Source organism: Balaenoptera acutorostrata, chromosome 7 (genome assembly GCF_949987535.1).
Source record: "Balaenoptera acutorostrata chromosome 7, mBalAcu1.1, whole genome shotgun sequence".
Classification (NCBI taxonomy): domain Eukaryota; kingdom Metazoa; phylum Chordata; class Mammalia; order Artiodactyla; family Balaenopteridae; genus Balaenoptera; species Balaenoptera acutorostrata.
Window position 1 is genome coordinate 103264457 of NC_080070.1, and position 15238 is coordinate 103279694.

The 15238-nt window shown below is 40.6% G+C and overlaps 1 gene segment (V, D, J or C); it reads right to left on the reverse strand.

Annotated features, from left to right (window-relative positions):
• Positions 1 to 5842: 5842 nt before the first annotated feature.
• LOC103015899 (T-cell receptor gamma chain C region C10.5-like) overlaps positions 5843 to 15238 on the reverse strand; it is a 35270-nt gene continuing 25874 nt past the window's right edge. The window contains 3 exon segments of the C gene segment in view: positions 5843 to 6331; positions 7874 to 7909; positions 11626 to 11955. Coding sequence covers positions 6189 to 6331; positions 7874 to 7909; positions 11626 to 11955 — 509 coding nt within the window.

The window sequence follows — 15238 nt, forward strand, 5'->3', positions numbered from 1 at the left end:
TGACTGAGCCGCCGATAAAACTAACGGTGACTGGGAGACTTGAAAGGATTGAACAAATATATAGTGTTTTATGAGATCAATGATTGTGATAGTGTAACTCTAGGTATGGGAAGAAGTCACAAGAGGGAATCATTCCCTGGACCATAACAGACTAGTAAGACAGGTGATCTAGAGACTTTTGGCTACCATTAATAGGGTCTATTCCAGTAATAACACTTTGATTGGCCTATCAGTGAAATCCTGGCTTGACCTAGGAATGAGCATTCCTAGCACCATTGGACAAAATGATCACGAAATGCCTGCATCCCAAACCTTGGTGCAATTTATGACCATGAGGGGGCACTGCCAACTCAAGAATGCCATTCACCTTCTGACTCTGCTAGGATTGAGTCATTAGCAACTGCAGTCCCAGACTCTTAACACACCCTGAAAAGAGTCCAGGGTAGAGATCAGGAATGAGGTACTCTATGCGCTGGAAAAGCTAGCAGAACAGACCTTTAGATAGTTAAATATTTTCAGGAAAAAAAATTTTGAACCCAAATTTTTACATTGTTACATACTTAGTAAAGCACTAAAGCCAATAACTAAGAGCTGATTCTCGTGACCAGCGGCAACCTTCTACCCTGATGTGTGCTTGATTGTATGCACCCCTTCAGCAAAGTCACAGATATACTGACCTCCCTCCCCTCCCCTGCAGAACAGTTTCTCAGAGCTACTGAGAGTCAGCCTCCCAGGCTATGGTCCTCAGTAAGACACTGAATAAACTCAACTTATCTTGTGCATTTTTTTCCAGTTGACAACTACAAGAGGCCTAATGCACTTTTGCTGGCTTTCTTGGATGCCCACTGTTGTCACGAGAACAAGTCCCAGCTGGTCAGTGTGTGACTTGAACGTGCCGTGAGGTCAGAATGTGAGAGCAAAAACCTTGGTCTCAGCAATAGAGCCACGCTTCCCTCTGGGACTGGATGGATGGAGTCCAGGGTCTGGACCCCCTCTCTGGTCCCTGCTGGGTGGGGTGGGCAGGGGACACCTGCTCTTCATGCTGACATTGCTGAGCAGTCCTCTGCTCATTTACCCGTCACACTGTGATCTGATGATAGTGCCTCTAGTAAGCCTTGCTCAGGATGACTCTGAAGTCATCTTGTCCCTTTAGGGGGACTTACGTGACATTCAATTGCACAGGTGAACCCAGGGCCTCCATGACTCTGTTCTCTGTCACCCACATCTGCACTCTGTCCATGTCACTGGGTTTAGGGGATCGGATCTTGTGTCACCCCATCTATACTGAGAAAATGAAACCAAAAAGTACCAGCCTCAGTAAATCACAGATCATGGAAGAGCATGGGTGGTTGGTGGAATGTCAGGAATTATCTTAGTGCTGCAAGGAGTCCTGTCTGCTCTTTCCTCCAGAACAGGGTCAGGAGCGTGGACGGAGGAGCAGCATCTGAATATTCTGGGCGTAAGTTTCCCAACTCACATAGGAGCTAATTGGAGGAACTGCATACAGAAATAATGGGGAACCCAGACCCACAGCCTAGGAGTATGTTTGATAACAATCACATGCGTGTGTAGAAGGATATTTTCTTCCATTGGCTGTTGCCCTTTGAAAGTGAGCAAAGTTGGTTGTGGTTTAACTGTTCTTATTTCCTTGTGACACCCCATCTACCCCTTGCACAGTCCCAACCAGCAGGGGCCGGTTTGACTTTGAGCATTTTCCACGAATCAACCACATTCGACAGAGCACGCAAACAAAAGAAGCCTGAGAAAATGAAACACCACCAGCCATATCAGCGCCCTCCTGCCACTCACGCTGTCACCCTCACCACCACCGCCCTCCCGTCTCCGCACCTCTCAGGTCAGGGCAGCCCAGGGCTAGTTGGGAAAGGAAGTTGCTGAGAAGTTGGAAACCACAGGAAACACTGCCCAGCAGTGCCCTGGCAGTGAAGTCAGCTGCACAAAGCTTTCAGTGATTTGCAGGTTTCCCCTCTTGGCTTCTGTGCTTTCCCAATGCAGAAATAGTTCCAAATCTGTAAGAGGAGGGCCATGTATCTGGGCTAAAGAGGTTTGAGCAATTTCAGGAGAATCAAGGAGTTGATCTAAATTAGATTTCACCTTTCTGGTATCTGGTTGCTCTTATTTTCTTTCCAAAAGGGAATTTCTACTTCCTTTCTCAAAGAACCTGTTTAGCAGATACTAAAAGTTGATGATTAACAAACAAACAAACAAAAAAGAGCTTTCCAATTTTAAATGATACATTGGTTTATTTTTGATATATAAAAGGTTTTACTTTAAAAGGAGTCATTAGAGGAACTTCCCTGGTGGCGCAGTGGTTAAAAATCCACCTGCCAGCGCAGGGGACACGGGTTCGAGCCCTGGTCCGGGAAGATCCCACATGCCACGGAGCAACTAAGCCCGTGCGCCACAACTACTGAGCCCGCGTGCCACAACTACTGAAGCCCGCGCACCTAGAGCTTGTGCTCCGCAACAAGAGAAGCCACCTCAATGAGAAGCCCACGCACAGCAATGAAGAGTAGCCCCTGCTCACTGCAACTAGAAAAAGCCCACGCACAGCAACGATGACCCAATGCAGCCAAAAATAAATAAATAAACAAACAAATAAATAAATACATTTATTTTAAAGAATAAAAATATAAAAGGAGTCATTAGAGAAAATAGAAAAATATACAAGTTTTTTTTCACCCACCTATCATGCATCAAACATTTTGTTTTATGCCTGTGCCTAGAGAAATACACAGACACACATATAAATGAGCATCTTACTTGTTAGTATTATTACTCAATAGAAAAAATGATCAAAGGACATGAACAAATATTGCACAGAAAAAGAAATATAAATAGACTTTGCCTATATGAAGAGTTGTTTATCCTCACTAGTCAGAGAAAAGCAAATTAAAACCACGATGAGATACTATCTTTCAACTGTCGGATCAGCAAAATCCTGACCTTTGACAGCACTCTCCTGGGATTCACCTACATTGTGGTACAATTGCAGACCTGGCCCACGTGGATTCTGGCACTACTCCTTTTTTAACCTTGGGCATTTTCCCCAGTCTCTCTGGGACCTAGTCTTTCCATTAGTGAAATGAACAACATACTTGAAACAAGCAAACTGCCTACAGAATTCCTGATGCTTACTAAGTGGTCGGCACATGCTGTTATTCAAACTGACAAACAAAAGTAAGAAAGCAAACAGAAAATTAGCCTAACAGAGCATGACAAAGATCATGCACTTACCCCGACAAGTTTTCATGGCTAACGAAAATGTGGAGTTTCTAGCCTTTTGGCTGAATTAGGTCATCTTGGTATAGTCCAGTCCCTCCGGTTGTCTCTTATTACTCAGAATTGCTAATTGACAGTTATATAGGACTTTGATTTTTTTAAAAAAGGGGAAATCAAGTATTACTTAACCGTAGGCTGCTTGATTGACAGAATTTCATTCGAAGAGTGAAGTTGAAGAGAGAAAGAATTCCAAAACAGTGAGAATTCATAATGGGGAAAACTTTGAGAATTATTGTCTGACTTTTCCCTTTTTTATAGTTGAGAAGTGTATGGAGTACTCTAGTTCTATAAAGTCTATTGAGCCTTGAATGTTTTAATGTGGAACTATACAAATCTTCGCCTAACTTTTGCATTGCACACCTGTGGATGCATCCTTTTGCTCTGATATTTATTTCATCCAACAAAGTCTCCTGGACTTTAGCCACAGAAATCCTGTTAGTAGGTGGGAAGTTGGCATTAACCTCTTCCCAGCCTAGGAGCAATGAAAGGAAATGTGGACAGGGAAAGAGGCAGTTGGCTTTACCACTTCTTAGCCTGAGAAGGAAAATTTCCTGTTTTAATTGAAAGTAAAAGTAACCTGTTTCTATTCTAGCAGCAACTAACGTAGAAGTTAAGAGCAGAGCTCCAGTATCCAGACTGCTGGTGTTCAAATTCCCAGCTCTGTTTCTTATTAGCTGTTTTAATTTGGGGACCCTCCTTAGACCTCTCTGCCTCAGTTTCCCCGTCTATAGAAAAGATTGAATTGCACATGTCTTATAGGCTTCTTGTGAGAATTAAATAAGTTAATAGGTACCTAGACCAGTACCAGAAAGAAATATTCCAGCATTTGCTATTATTGCTTCATTAGGATGTTAGTCATTAAATTTGTAAATTGCTCTGGAAATCTGAAAGTATTTAACTTGAACACTTTCTTATAAAGATGGATAAACTAGGCAACATTACGTGGTCAAGAAGAAATGACACAGCTGGTTAAAACAAACCAAGTAGCCGAGGCTCTAACAACAGGGGTGTGATGTGGAACCTCTGGTCCAGGGTTCCTCCCCCAATACCACATGGCAGCCGCGCTGTAGTGGAAAAGGACTGGACCAAAAGGATGTATGTCTTCCTCCCACCTCAGAAATGCACCTGGACACATAAGAGGCTTCCACAGGGAGATTCTGAGGACCTCAGGGCCTCTTGAGTCTAGGGGAGGAGCTGTGGTGTCAGGATGCTCAGAATACCATCCACTGTCCTGCTCTGCCTGAGAATCTCAGTCCAATTCATTACACCCCATAAAAGGGCAGTTACAAATCTAGACACACTCACAGAGTAAGGCAGGATTTCCATGGTGTTGACAACGAAGGGAGCAGCTATGGTGATTCCAGAGTATGTACATGAGGAGAAGACAGGTGCACTCACAAGTCCTTTAGAAATTTCTCACTGATGCCTTGAAGGATGTCTTTAGTAAAGGAGCAGTGCATGTTTTGTTTTCTTTTCATTTGTTTTGCTTTGTTTTCCCAGTTGAAAGTGTGTTGGGAAAGCTAAAAGATACGAGGTAACAAAATACAGGCTCTGAGATCAGAGAGACCTGGTTCTAAATGACTCTTACTTACAAAATAGTGGTGATGGGCAGATAACTTCATCTCTTCTATCTGTAAACTGTGGGCTACAACTGTTCCTTCCTCCAAGGGCTCTTAGAGGATTAATGGGTTTACCTGGTGAACAGTAGAAACTGAGTCCCTGTTTCATCCACATCTAACCCATCTGCAGGGAATGAGATTAGAGATGACTCTTGGTGGTTCGGTGTATGTGTGGAATCTACTATTTTTACAGCAGAGCTACCAACAGTAGATGCTAATGTTGCTGAGGCCTCGCATGGACCAAGCATCATTAACTCATCTAATCCTTATGCTCCAGGAGACAGGGCGCTGTAACTTCATTACACAGACAATGGCACTGAGAGTTCAAATAGCTGCCTGAGGTCACACAGATACTAATACAGACCCAGGCTTCAAACCCAAGTTCTCAGGGCTCAGAGTCTGTGTGCTTCACCCTGCACCCAATGTCCCTGTGGTGTCAGTGCAGTTCTCATGGGGTTAATGTGAGGATCAGGAGTCAGTGCCTGTGAGACACTAGTACAGATCTGAGCACACACAGTGCAGGTCACGCTGGCTGTTACACTGTCATCACAGGAACGTCCCAAACCAGTGAGTCTGAATCCGGTGACCTTTGAAAGAGAAGGAACCCGGGCATCTTCGTTTGGCGGTGGGTCCCGTGGGAGCCAGTGCCCCAAAGAAAGCACCATAACCAGAATCTCAGGGAAAGACTCAGAAATGCGGTGTGACCATGATTACAACCAGCGCTGGATGTGATAGCTCGGTTGTCATGCTGTTTCTTACCTTGGTTAGATTTCATGAAATTAAAATACACAGACAAAACTGGACTTTTGATTTCTTTTTTTATTTTTTGTGTCTCTTATGAAAATCCAAGGACAGGATTCAAGTGGCAAAGCTGGCGGCCCCAGGGTGGGTGGCAGGGAGGGTGGGGGCCGTGGTCTGGGTGGAGGCACTGAGGGAGGAGAGGGGAGCTGCCCGCTGTGTGCCCTCAGGAGGCACGAGGACTCGGGGGCAGGAGGAGCTGGTGCGGTTGTGGGGACAGTGGCAGGAGAGGCTCCCCTGGGCCAGCCCTGGGCCCTGCCCCCGAGTGATGGCAGAATTCCCTGTCACGGAGTCAAACTGTCTGCTTGCCCAGTGCTTTGAAAAGCCCTTACACAATAAGGGCACACAGAAGAATACGCATGTGAACTGACATAACCCAAACCCAGAAAGGAAGCCCAGCTAGATCCTCAGCAGACACTTTCAGAGACAAGAGATGATGAAGGAAAGGTGACCCCTTTGTGGTCCCCTCTGTCACGAGCTCTTCCCGTGGCCGCAGACGGCTGTTCTCCTACACACACAGCAGGCGACGATGACAAAGTAGACCGAGCTCTTGAGGAGGAGAAGGAGGTAGGTGTAGTAGGCACTGGTGTTCATGAGCTGCAGCTGCAGGGAATCTAGGAGAAGTCATCTTGGTTAGTTTTGCCTGTTCTTTTGAGAGGATAAAACAGTGATGGGGGAACGCGTCGCAGTTAGAAGCATCAGTGAGATTCCTATGAGGGTACAAATCAGGGAAATCTGCTGGTGTTCACAGTGGGGTGGTTGGGGGCTTAGTAAAGAGAACATTGCACAAAATGGAATAAACTGTTTAATCCAAATTCTCTGAAACTTTAGGATCTCATGCCTCAGTCACCTGTATTTTCTTTCACATCTCTCACTGTGGCTAGGATGTTATTAGGTAATGTCACTTCCTCTCCTATCAAGGTTTCGAAGACATATATGATGTCAAGAAACAATTACCAACAATGATCATGGCCCTGACTTGGCTCCTCAATGGACCACAAGGCTGACTCCGTTCCTGAGGAAATTTCCCTTTTCCACGCTTCATCTTCATAGAGTCAGAACTCCAGAATCACCAGCACTTGGTATGGAAAGGGATCTCAGGAGGTGATGTGCTCATAACTCACTGCCCTCAGTCAGCTCAGGTGTCAGCTGAGTTCCAGGCCCCCTGGTACGGGGAACGGAAGAGGGACCAGCAGGGCCAGAGCCCGTGCTTCCAAATTCACTTAGAACCTTCATGTACGGAGAAAGGGCCACCAACTAGTACTGATTCTGTGCCAGCTAAATGGATACCCTATGGGAGATATTCCACGTATGTGACCTTATGTCTGCAATAACTGAGGAGGGTGTAATTGTTCCCTATTGGCAGATGAGGACTGTATTGCTCAGAAAATGTAAGGAATTTACCCATATTCATGCAACTAGTAGTGAAAGAACTGGAGTTGAAGTCCAGCCTGTGATAGCGGAAGCCCAGGCTCTTACACCCCTGCCCCCTCTGTCTCAGGGCTTTGGCTTTGGGATTCTTGCTCTATATTTATATCTTAGAGGAGGGACAGAGAACTGAGTAAGTGCATGAACCGATGATTCAGATGGGCTGGGTTGACTCCCCAGATAGAGCTGTGTGGCTTCGTACAAGGGACTTAATTAATTGTAGCTCATTGCCCTCATCTGTAAAGTAAGGGGAAAATATTGTATCACCTCCTAGGAGTATTATAAGGAGTAAACAGAATATGCAGGCAAGACACAGCACAACACCTTGTGTATATGAAGCTCTCGGTAAGTGTCAGTTCATGTATTAGCTACTAGCAAGGGCTAAAACTTAAAAAAAAAAAAAATCTACAAACAGCTTGACATCACGTTTCCCTAGTCATTAGAAACACAAGCCACACAAGTGGAGGAAATCCACTGTTGAAATAATTCAAAACCTATCACTGCACCCCCTAATTTAGAGTCATGTCACACCAAAACCAGCATTTACTGTGTTAAGATGACTCCTAGGAAATGATGATAGATTTACTTAAAATATCACATCTATTTCTGCAGCATCCAGGCATTCTGGTTTTTCTACCTTAAACCAAGGAAGTTCAAAAGTTAAATTTATCCAGAGGAAAAAAATGTGCTGTAGCATGACATAAAGGCAAACCTAGACAAAAACTTACCACTCCTTTTTTTCACGCAGGCATGTGTAGTGACCTCTACAAGAAATAAGAGCAAGTATTAGTGAATTGTTTATATCCATTATTTGACAGTGTGCATCTCGTGTGTGTCTCTGGATAGACAGACTGACAGAATCTGCCGAGAGAGGAGAGAATCATTAAAAATAAGAGCCCTACAATCTGGGAATAGATGGTCTGATTCAATGTAATTCAGTAGATCTAATTCATATACTGTTTTCTGTATCCAAGGATGTTCAAGTTCATGAAGGGTGCATTTTTGTTCTTCTTTATTACAACTGGAGGGTAATATCCAAGACCATCTTGGTTTCCTTCTGTGTTCGCCTCTCCTACGCCCCAAAGTGTTCAGGAAATACTGTCAGAAGACAAATCATCAGAAAAAGCGGCTGCTCTACATCTTCAGCGCCCACTGCTGACATGAAGGGATGCTCCCAAAATGTATGCATCCAATCCCAGAATCTACAACAGAATCTCATGTTTGAAGGAGTCTGACTTAGGTAAATTTCCCATCAAAAAAAAAAAAAAGCAGTCAAACCTTTCCAAATCACACATACCCCCAGTATCCCCAACTCATGTACGTAATTTTCTGCAGTTGTGGAGTTTGTGGACGTCAGGATAACAATATAAATGAGGCTAATAGCTAGTGAGTGATTATTACTGTGCCAGGTACTTGCTTAAATACTTCATATGCATTATCTCCTTTAACTCCCCAGTGACACTGGAGTGAGTTGTATTTGGGGGTATTCCACGGTACAAAAGAGGAATAAAGATTAGAGGATAAGTCATATCAGTGATGACAGAGTGCATTCAAAGGATGGTCATGGGGGATTAAATGAGATAGAGTAGGTGGGAAGAACTTTGTAAAAAATAATCCATAGAAATACAGAGAAATTAATGTATAGAGAGACAACATAATTCCACCATGGTGGACACTGAAAACGTCTTCTTTTCCAGAGATCTTAATTATTCTTAACAAATGAAATATTTATTACAGGAGCTCAGCATTTCAGTTCAATTCTTTCCAGGATAGAGAGATAGACCAAATCATATTTCTAGTTAATATGATAACCTGAGGTGAAGGTTGTATTTATCTACAATGAAAAAAAAAAGGCAAACATCCATACAAAAACAAAATTTCTTTAAAAAAAAATAATAGACTGTTGGATGGAGGAAATCAGAGACACAGAGGTTGTTTGGTTTACCCTTTTTCTCCTAGATGTGCTTTTGTACATATGATATGGTTCTAGTTTATGATATGGTTCAGGGAGACCTCTATTTGGTTTGCTCTAAAAAATGGGTTCAAGGTACAAGTATCCCCTATTTTTCAAAAGTTTACGCCACTTCGCTTTTACGAAAGACCTACATTAGTACCTGTTTTTGCTAACAGAAAGAAATCTGAAGAGGATTTTCACTTTTACGAGAAAAGGCTAAAAGCAAAAATAGCATTTAGTGCTTGTTTTGCAACCAGCCATGATAGAGGCAGTGGGCACTCCAGCAACAAGACAGCACCGCCAAGGGACTACATCAGCATTTCAGCATCAAGCTGCCATAGCTCTGAGCTGTATCTGTGAGCATCTGTGCCTTATCTCCATTTACTTTGCACATCTGTTAGCAAGATCTGCCTTAAGATGATTGCTTCTTCGCTTTATGCCTTTCAGCTTAGGAAACGTTTCATAGGAACAATCTACTTTCAGGTAGAGGGTAAACCTGTGTTACTTTGGGGTAAATCCCAAGAAGGAAAATGTTAGTACACTCATGTTAGGTGTTAAAATATACTTAAGAACTGACTTTAATATGTCTTAAAAACCTCTTTCTTTTCCTTTCAGCGAATTTATTTATTATAAGATAAATAAAAATCACTTATCACCATACATTGATTGAGGTAAAAACAATAGCATAAAAAGTTTTCATCATAAAATTTGTGTGAATATCCTAAGTTCTCTTCCTCAATCAAGAACTTGGGCCAGATTACTTTTATGAGCCTTCAAGATCACTTCATTGATTTGTGCTTCCATGTTATATCTTTATCTTTCATTAAGACAACAAAAACAACAACCAACAAAAACTTCTATGAAACAGCATTAGGAATTTAGTGTAGAATGACATTGACAGAAATGCCCCCATCCGCTTTGTTGCACTGAGAAGCCCATGGGAGACATTTATTTCAGAAATTAAGTGCCAAGTAAAACACATTATGAACTGGAACTTCTCTCCTTTATGATCATCATCAACATGGAACTTATCATTCTTGTTTTTCCCTGATCACTAGCAAAATCAAAACCTAATAGGACCTTTACACCCAAGGTTATGTTAAACTTACACTTTGCCTATTTGCTTCCCCTCTGTTTCTTAGCTGTAGAAATAGAAAATTAGGGTTGTTTTTGTAATCTTACTCTAGTTAGTTTGAGAAAAGCATATCAATAAATACAACGAATGCATGAATAAATACATCAGTGTTATGGTTTGGAAAGCAAGCGTTTTCACTGACGTTATTTCATTTGCTCTTCATCGCAGCCCCAGGACAAAGCCAAGGCAAGCGCTCCAATGTAATTTGATCATTGGATGAACTCACGATCTGAGAAGATAAAGGACTTGCTTCAGAAATTCAGACCGCTACACACCAAAATCTCTGCACAGTTTTGTTTTATGCTTGGTTGCCACTGCTTAAAAAGTTTTCCTAACCACACAGAAAATAACTGATACAAAATGATTTCTTCTGATGGGCACTCTGGGTCCTTTGGTCTGTTAGGTGAATACTCAGGTCATTAAGTCCCAAGTCCAGTGAGTTACAGGACCGCTGCCAGGGCCAAGGTACAGCCAGCCCTCTGCCCACACTGTGTGGATATGTAAAGCATCTGCATCAAAGGGACTCCTTTGGGACATCATGCCTGAATCACGAATGGCCCTGAGTGATTAGGAAAAGTGTATATTCTCTTTACTGTAGTGCACCCTCCTGGGACAGTAATTCACCAGAGTGTGTTCATCCACACATCCCTCCAGGCCTGGCACGTGCTAGGGCTGCAATAAAACTTTCTTGAGAGGCATTTACCAATGGCAAGAAATACATTCATTATGTAAAATGGGAGTAAGTCTGTACACTTTAGGCTCACCCGATCTTCAATTACAAAATTTTAGCTTAAGTGGTAGATAAAACACAAACCTCAAAAACCTAAGACCATAATAAACATGTAGCAGTAATTATTCTACATTTTGTTGAGCCATGATCTGGCTTCCTCATATGAACACCATTTTGTCATTTAGTAACTCATTATTTCTGTGTTATACTTTGAGTAAAGTAAGAGTGAAGTGAGAGGGACTTTGCTTGCTGAGTAGAACCTTCTTGAAAGATGTGTAATTGTTCTTAATTCCTGATCAAGTAAGATCATCAAAAATGGAATCTCTCTTTGTGCATTTATTATGTGCTAAATTGATAGGTACTTTGACATGCGTTGTTTCATTTAATCTATACAGCAACCCTAAAATACATCATTGTGACCTTTATATTTCAGATGATAAAACTGAGCTGAAAAAGCTTCAGTAAACTTTTTTCTTTTTTATGTTTCAAAGCCAATACAATTTTAATTTTGTGGGGAAATAGCGGGACATTTATGCTACCATTAAATGTAACAACATTTAACAATTTATATTTGTTTTTCATTAATGCTTGATCGTAAAGGTGGGGTATTTTCTTTGAAAAAAAGAATTATGGGAGGTTATGTTTCTTTATAATCACATACCTTTGTTAATTGAAGGGAAAAGAATCTCTTGATCAATTCCTCTTTTATTATTCTCGTGTTTGACGATACATACGTGTTCATTATCCATTGACTTTTTAGTCACGGTCAGCCAGCTGAATTTCATGTATGTATCATTAGTCTTGATGATATTTCCCTGCTGGGATTCCAGAACTATGTTGCCATTCTTTTCTTTCCAATAGACCTTAATAACATCAGGGAAAAAATTCTCGAGAAGGCAAAGATGTGTTCCAGCCTCATGGAGGTTTATTTCATCAATCGAAGGAAGAAATATAGTGGGCTTGGGAGACATGTCTACATCAAGGTTTCTATCTGTAGGGGATAATGGAATAGAATTGAAAAGAATTATTAGAGAAACATAAATATTGTGTGGTTTGGAACAACCTAGCTTATAGTAAAAGGAAGAAAAGCTTCCATTGAATTAGTTCTCATCATGGCCTTTCATCCACAGTAGATGTCTAGGTACTTATTATTGCTCTTATTTTCAATGGGAAGAGATGTTCAAGAGGTTATATAACCTGTCCAAAGTCACAGCTGTTCAGGAGCAGAGGCTGGCTCGCACCTTGGCTTTGGTTCCTTCTCCACTTGCTAAGTTGGAATATGAAAAAAACTGCCCCATATCAATGCTTGGAACATTCAAGAACAAATTTATTTTCTTAAATCTCTTTTGTTCTATCATAGTGGAGCCTGTTTTAAAGGGAATGAGAGTGGGTGGTAGGGTTGGGGGAGAAGACCATGTAACTTTGATGGTTTCTCTACAGGTAAGAATCTTTGGTCACTTCTAAGCTATTTCCCTTTCCTATCCTGTGTTTTGTAACACGCTCTCTTTGGCCGGTTAATACATTCTCACGTTCTGCATCTCTGTGGAACCTCATTCTTCATTTAACTGATTCTGGAATGCACCATATTTATCTTAATTCCTAAATAAATAAATGTCAGGAGGGGGTTATCATTTTAAAAACAATATACAGTTACTTGTATTAATGGGACTCTACCTCCACCTGTATTTGACAATCTATCAAGTTGAACTTTGAGCTTCAAATGTGGGTCCCATGCTCAGTTCTGAAGTGAAGAAGTTCTCCTTGTTGATTTCTAATTTTGTACAACTTCTCAATGTCACATCTGAACCACTCTAGATTTTTGAGGAGGGCAATATTAAAGCTGCACCTCCAAAACAGTGCCTTGAGTTTAGAAGTAAAACAGCAATACTTCCAATATTTCTATTAAAATATATTATTTTTGGAAATGCTTTTATATTTACCTTACCAGGTAATGCACTTACAGAATTTTGTTCCACTTTAGAAAATGTTCATCAAGAACACATTTTAGGGCTTCCCTGGTGGCGCAGTGGTTGAGAATCTGCCTGCCAATGCAGGGGACACGGGTTCGAGCCCTGGTCTGGGAAGATCCCACATGCCACGGAGCAACTAGGCCCGTGAGCCACAATTACTGAGCCTGCGCGTCTGGAGCCTGTGCTCCGCAACAAGAGAGGCCGCGATAGTGAGAGGCCCGCGCATCGCGATGAAGAGTGGCCCCCGCTTGCCGCAACTGGAGAAAGCCCTCGCACAAAAACGAAGACCCAACACAGCCATAAGTAAATTAAAAAAAAAAAATTAAAAAAAAAAAAAAAAAAAAGAACACATTTTATTTTGGAATTTCATTTGAAGTTGAAGCATGACTAAGAAGGCACCATATTTTGACTTTTATTGTCTCCCCACAAATTTGAGTCTACCCTGTTGGGCTGCTGAACTGTTTTCAAGCTCAAATATTTCTGTGTCTATGCCTGCTGAATAAAGAGTATATATAATTAGTGTAATGTTAAAAGTTATGGTTCCCGAGTTTTCTTGCAGACATAATGTCAAGATATGTACAAAAACATCACAGTTCGCAAAGGATGTCACTTGAATGCTGGAATGTTCTTGATTATACATTTATTGTTAATATAACAATTGAAATTATAAATGTTAGAACTCTTTCCAATTTGATCTTCAATTGAAATGCTAATGCTTTACTGATATTGTCTTTTGACTAGTTTGGATTTACTTTAATAATTCAATGGGCAATTTCTTAAGAAAAGAAGAACTGGATTTCCCTGTTGAGCAGAAAAGGAAAAATATTCTTGAGAATTTCTGCCTGTGTAGCCAAGTTCCTGATTTTTATACTAAATCAGTAAGCAAACAATGTTGATTTTTTACTCATACTGTAAATATAGTTAGTTCACAGTGTGCTTATTTTAATTTTATACATCTCAATTTTAGAGCAAATAATATTTGATTGATTATAATAATGACACTAAAAATTTCTCCAACTGTATATGTACTTTGTTGATCTTGATTTGCATGTTCTATTTTGTCTTATCACATTTTTAATCAAATAAATAATTACAGCTAATTTATATTTAAATAAGAATTTCAAATTTATGACATTTCTAACTACATTTAATTGACTTTACATCTCGACCATTTTCTGTATGAATTTAATTTTTTTCCTTATAAACATGAGTATGAAACTCAAACTTATTGGCTATAAATTTTAGAGGCAATAAATATTGGTGTAGAGATAATAGCAATTGAGATAAAGGATTAAGATTTATTTTCTTGTTCTATGTACCTAAAGTGTTCATAATCTATGTTTACAAACATAGAACAACAACAGAAATGAAAAACAGACACATTTTAATCTCATTTTTCTTGCTAAGTGAGGAAAAAGTCCGCTAAAGAGAAAAAAGGATGTCTAAATTCAATCTTTTTGTGTGAGTGGACAGTAAGATAACTTCTCATTTGAGCAGTTAGAAGTACAACTGTATTCACTGGAGAATATCTGTTCTCTTAATATTATAGGTTGCAAATAACTCTATACTGGACACAATTCTCTTGGAATAAGTTGTAGGTACACCTATCCAGCACCTATGATCAGTTAGCCAATGTGCAAAGTACTTTATTCACACTGTCTCATTCAATTCCAACACAACCCATGCTCGATACATACTGTTATCCCATTTATGGATTAGGAAACTGAGGCCAGAGAATCATCTGCAAGTTCACATAAGCAGTAAGTGATGGACCTGGAGCTCCAGCTCAGCCTGATACCAAAGCCCAGGCTCCTTGACAACACCCTTTCACCATCAGAAAAGTAATACGTCAACTCACAAAACTTACCTGTAATAACAAACTTCAGCCTTGGGTCAAACATTTTGATAATAATTACATACGTATGAGCACTTTGTATAAGTCCACATGGACACAAAGCTAATTCCTATCACAGCATATGCACAGTGTTATCTGTGCTGTCCTTTACTATACAGATTTGTTTAAAAATCCTTCTAAGGTTTCTACATTTAAATACCATCACAGCCCTGTTTTTTCTAAAGATTCTTAACTATTACTCTAATTTTTTCTTCCCTCCCTCCAAAAACTTGAAAAAAATTGCATTCCTCTGATACCTACCTGTGACCACAAGTTTTGTCCCCGTGCCGAAAATTTTTATGTATTAACTCCACAGTGATTCAACCCATATCAAAAACTTTAGACTAATTTAGCTTCTCTGATTTCTTCAAATCCTAGTGGAACTATAACAGCCTGCTATTCAAGAGACC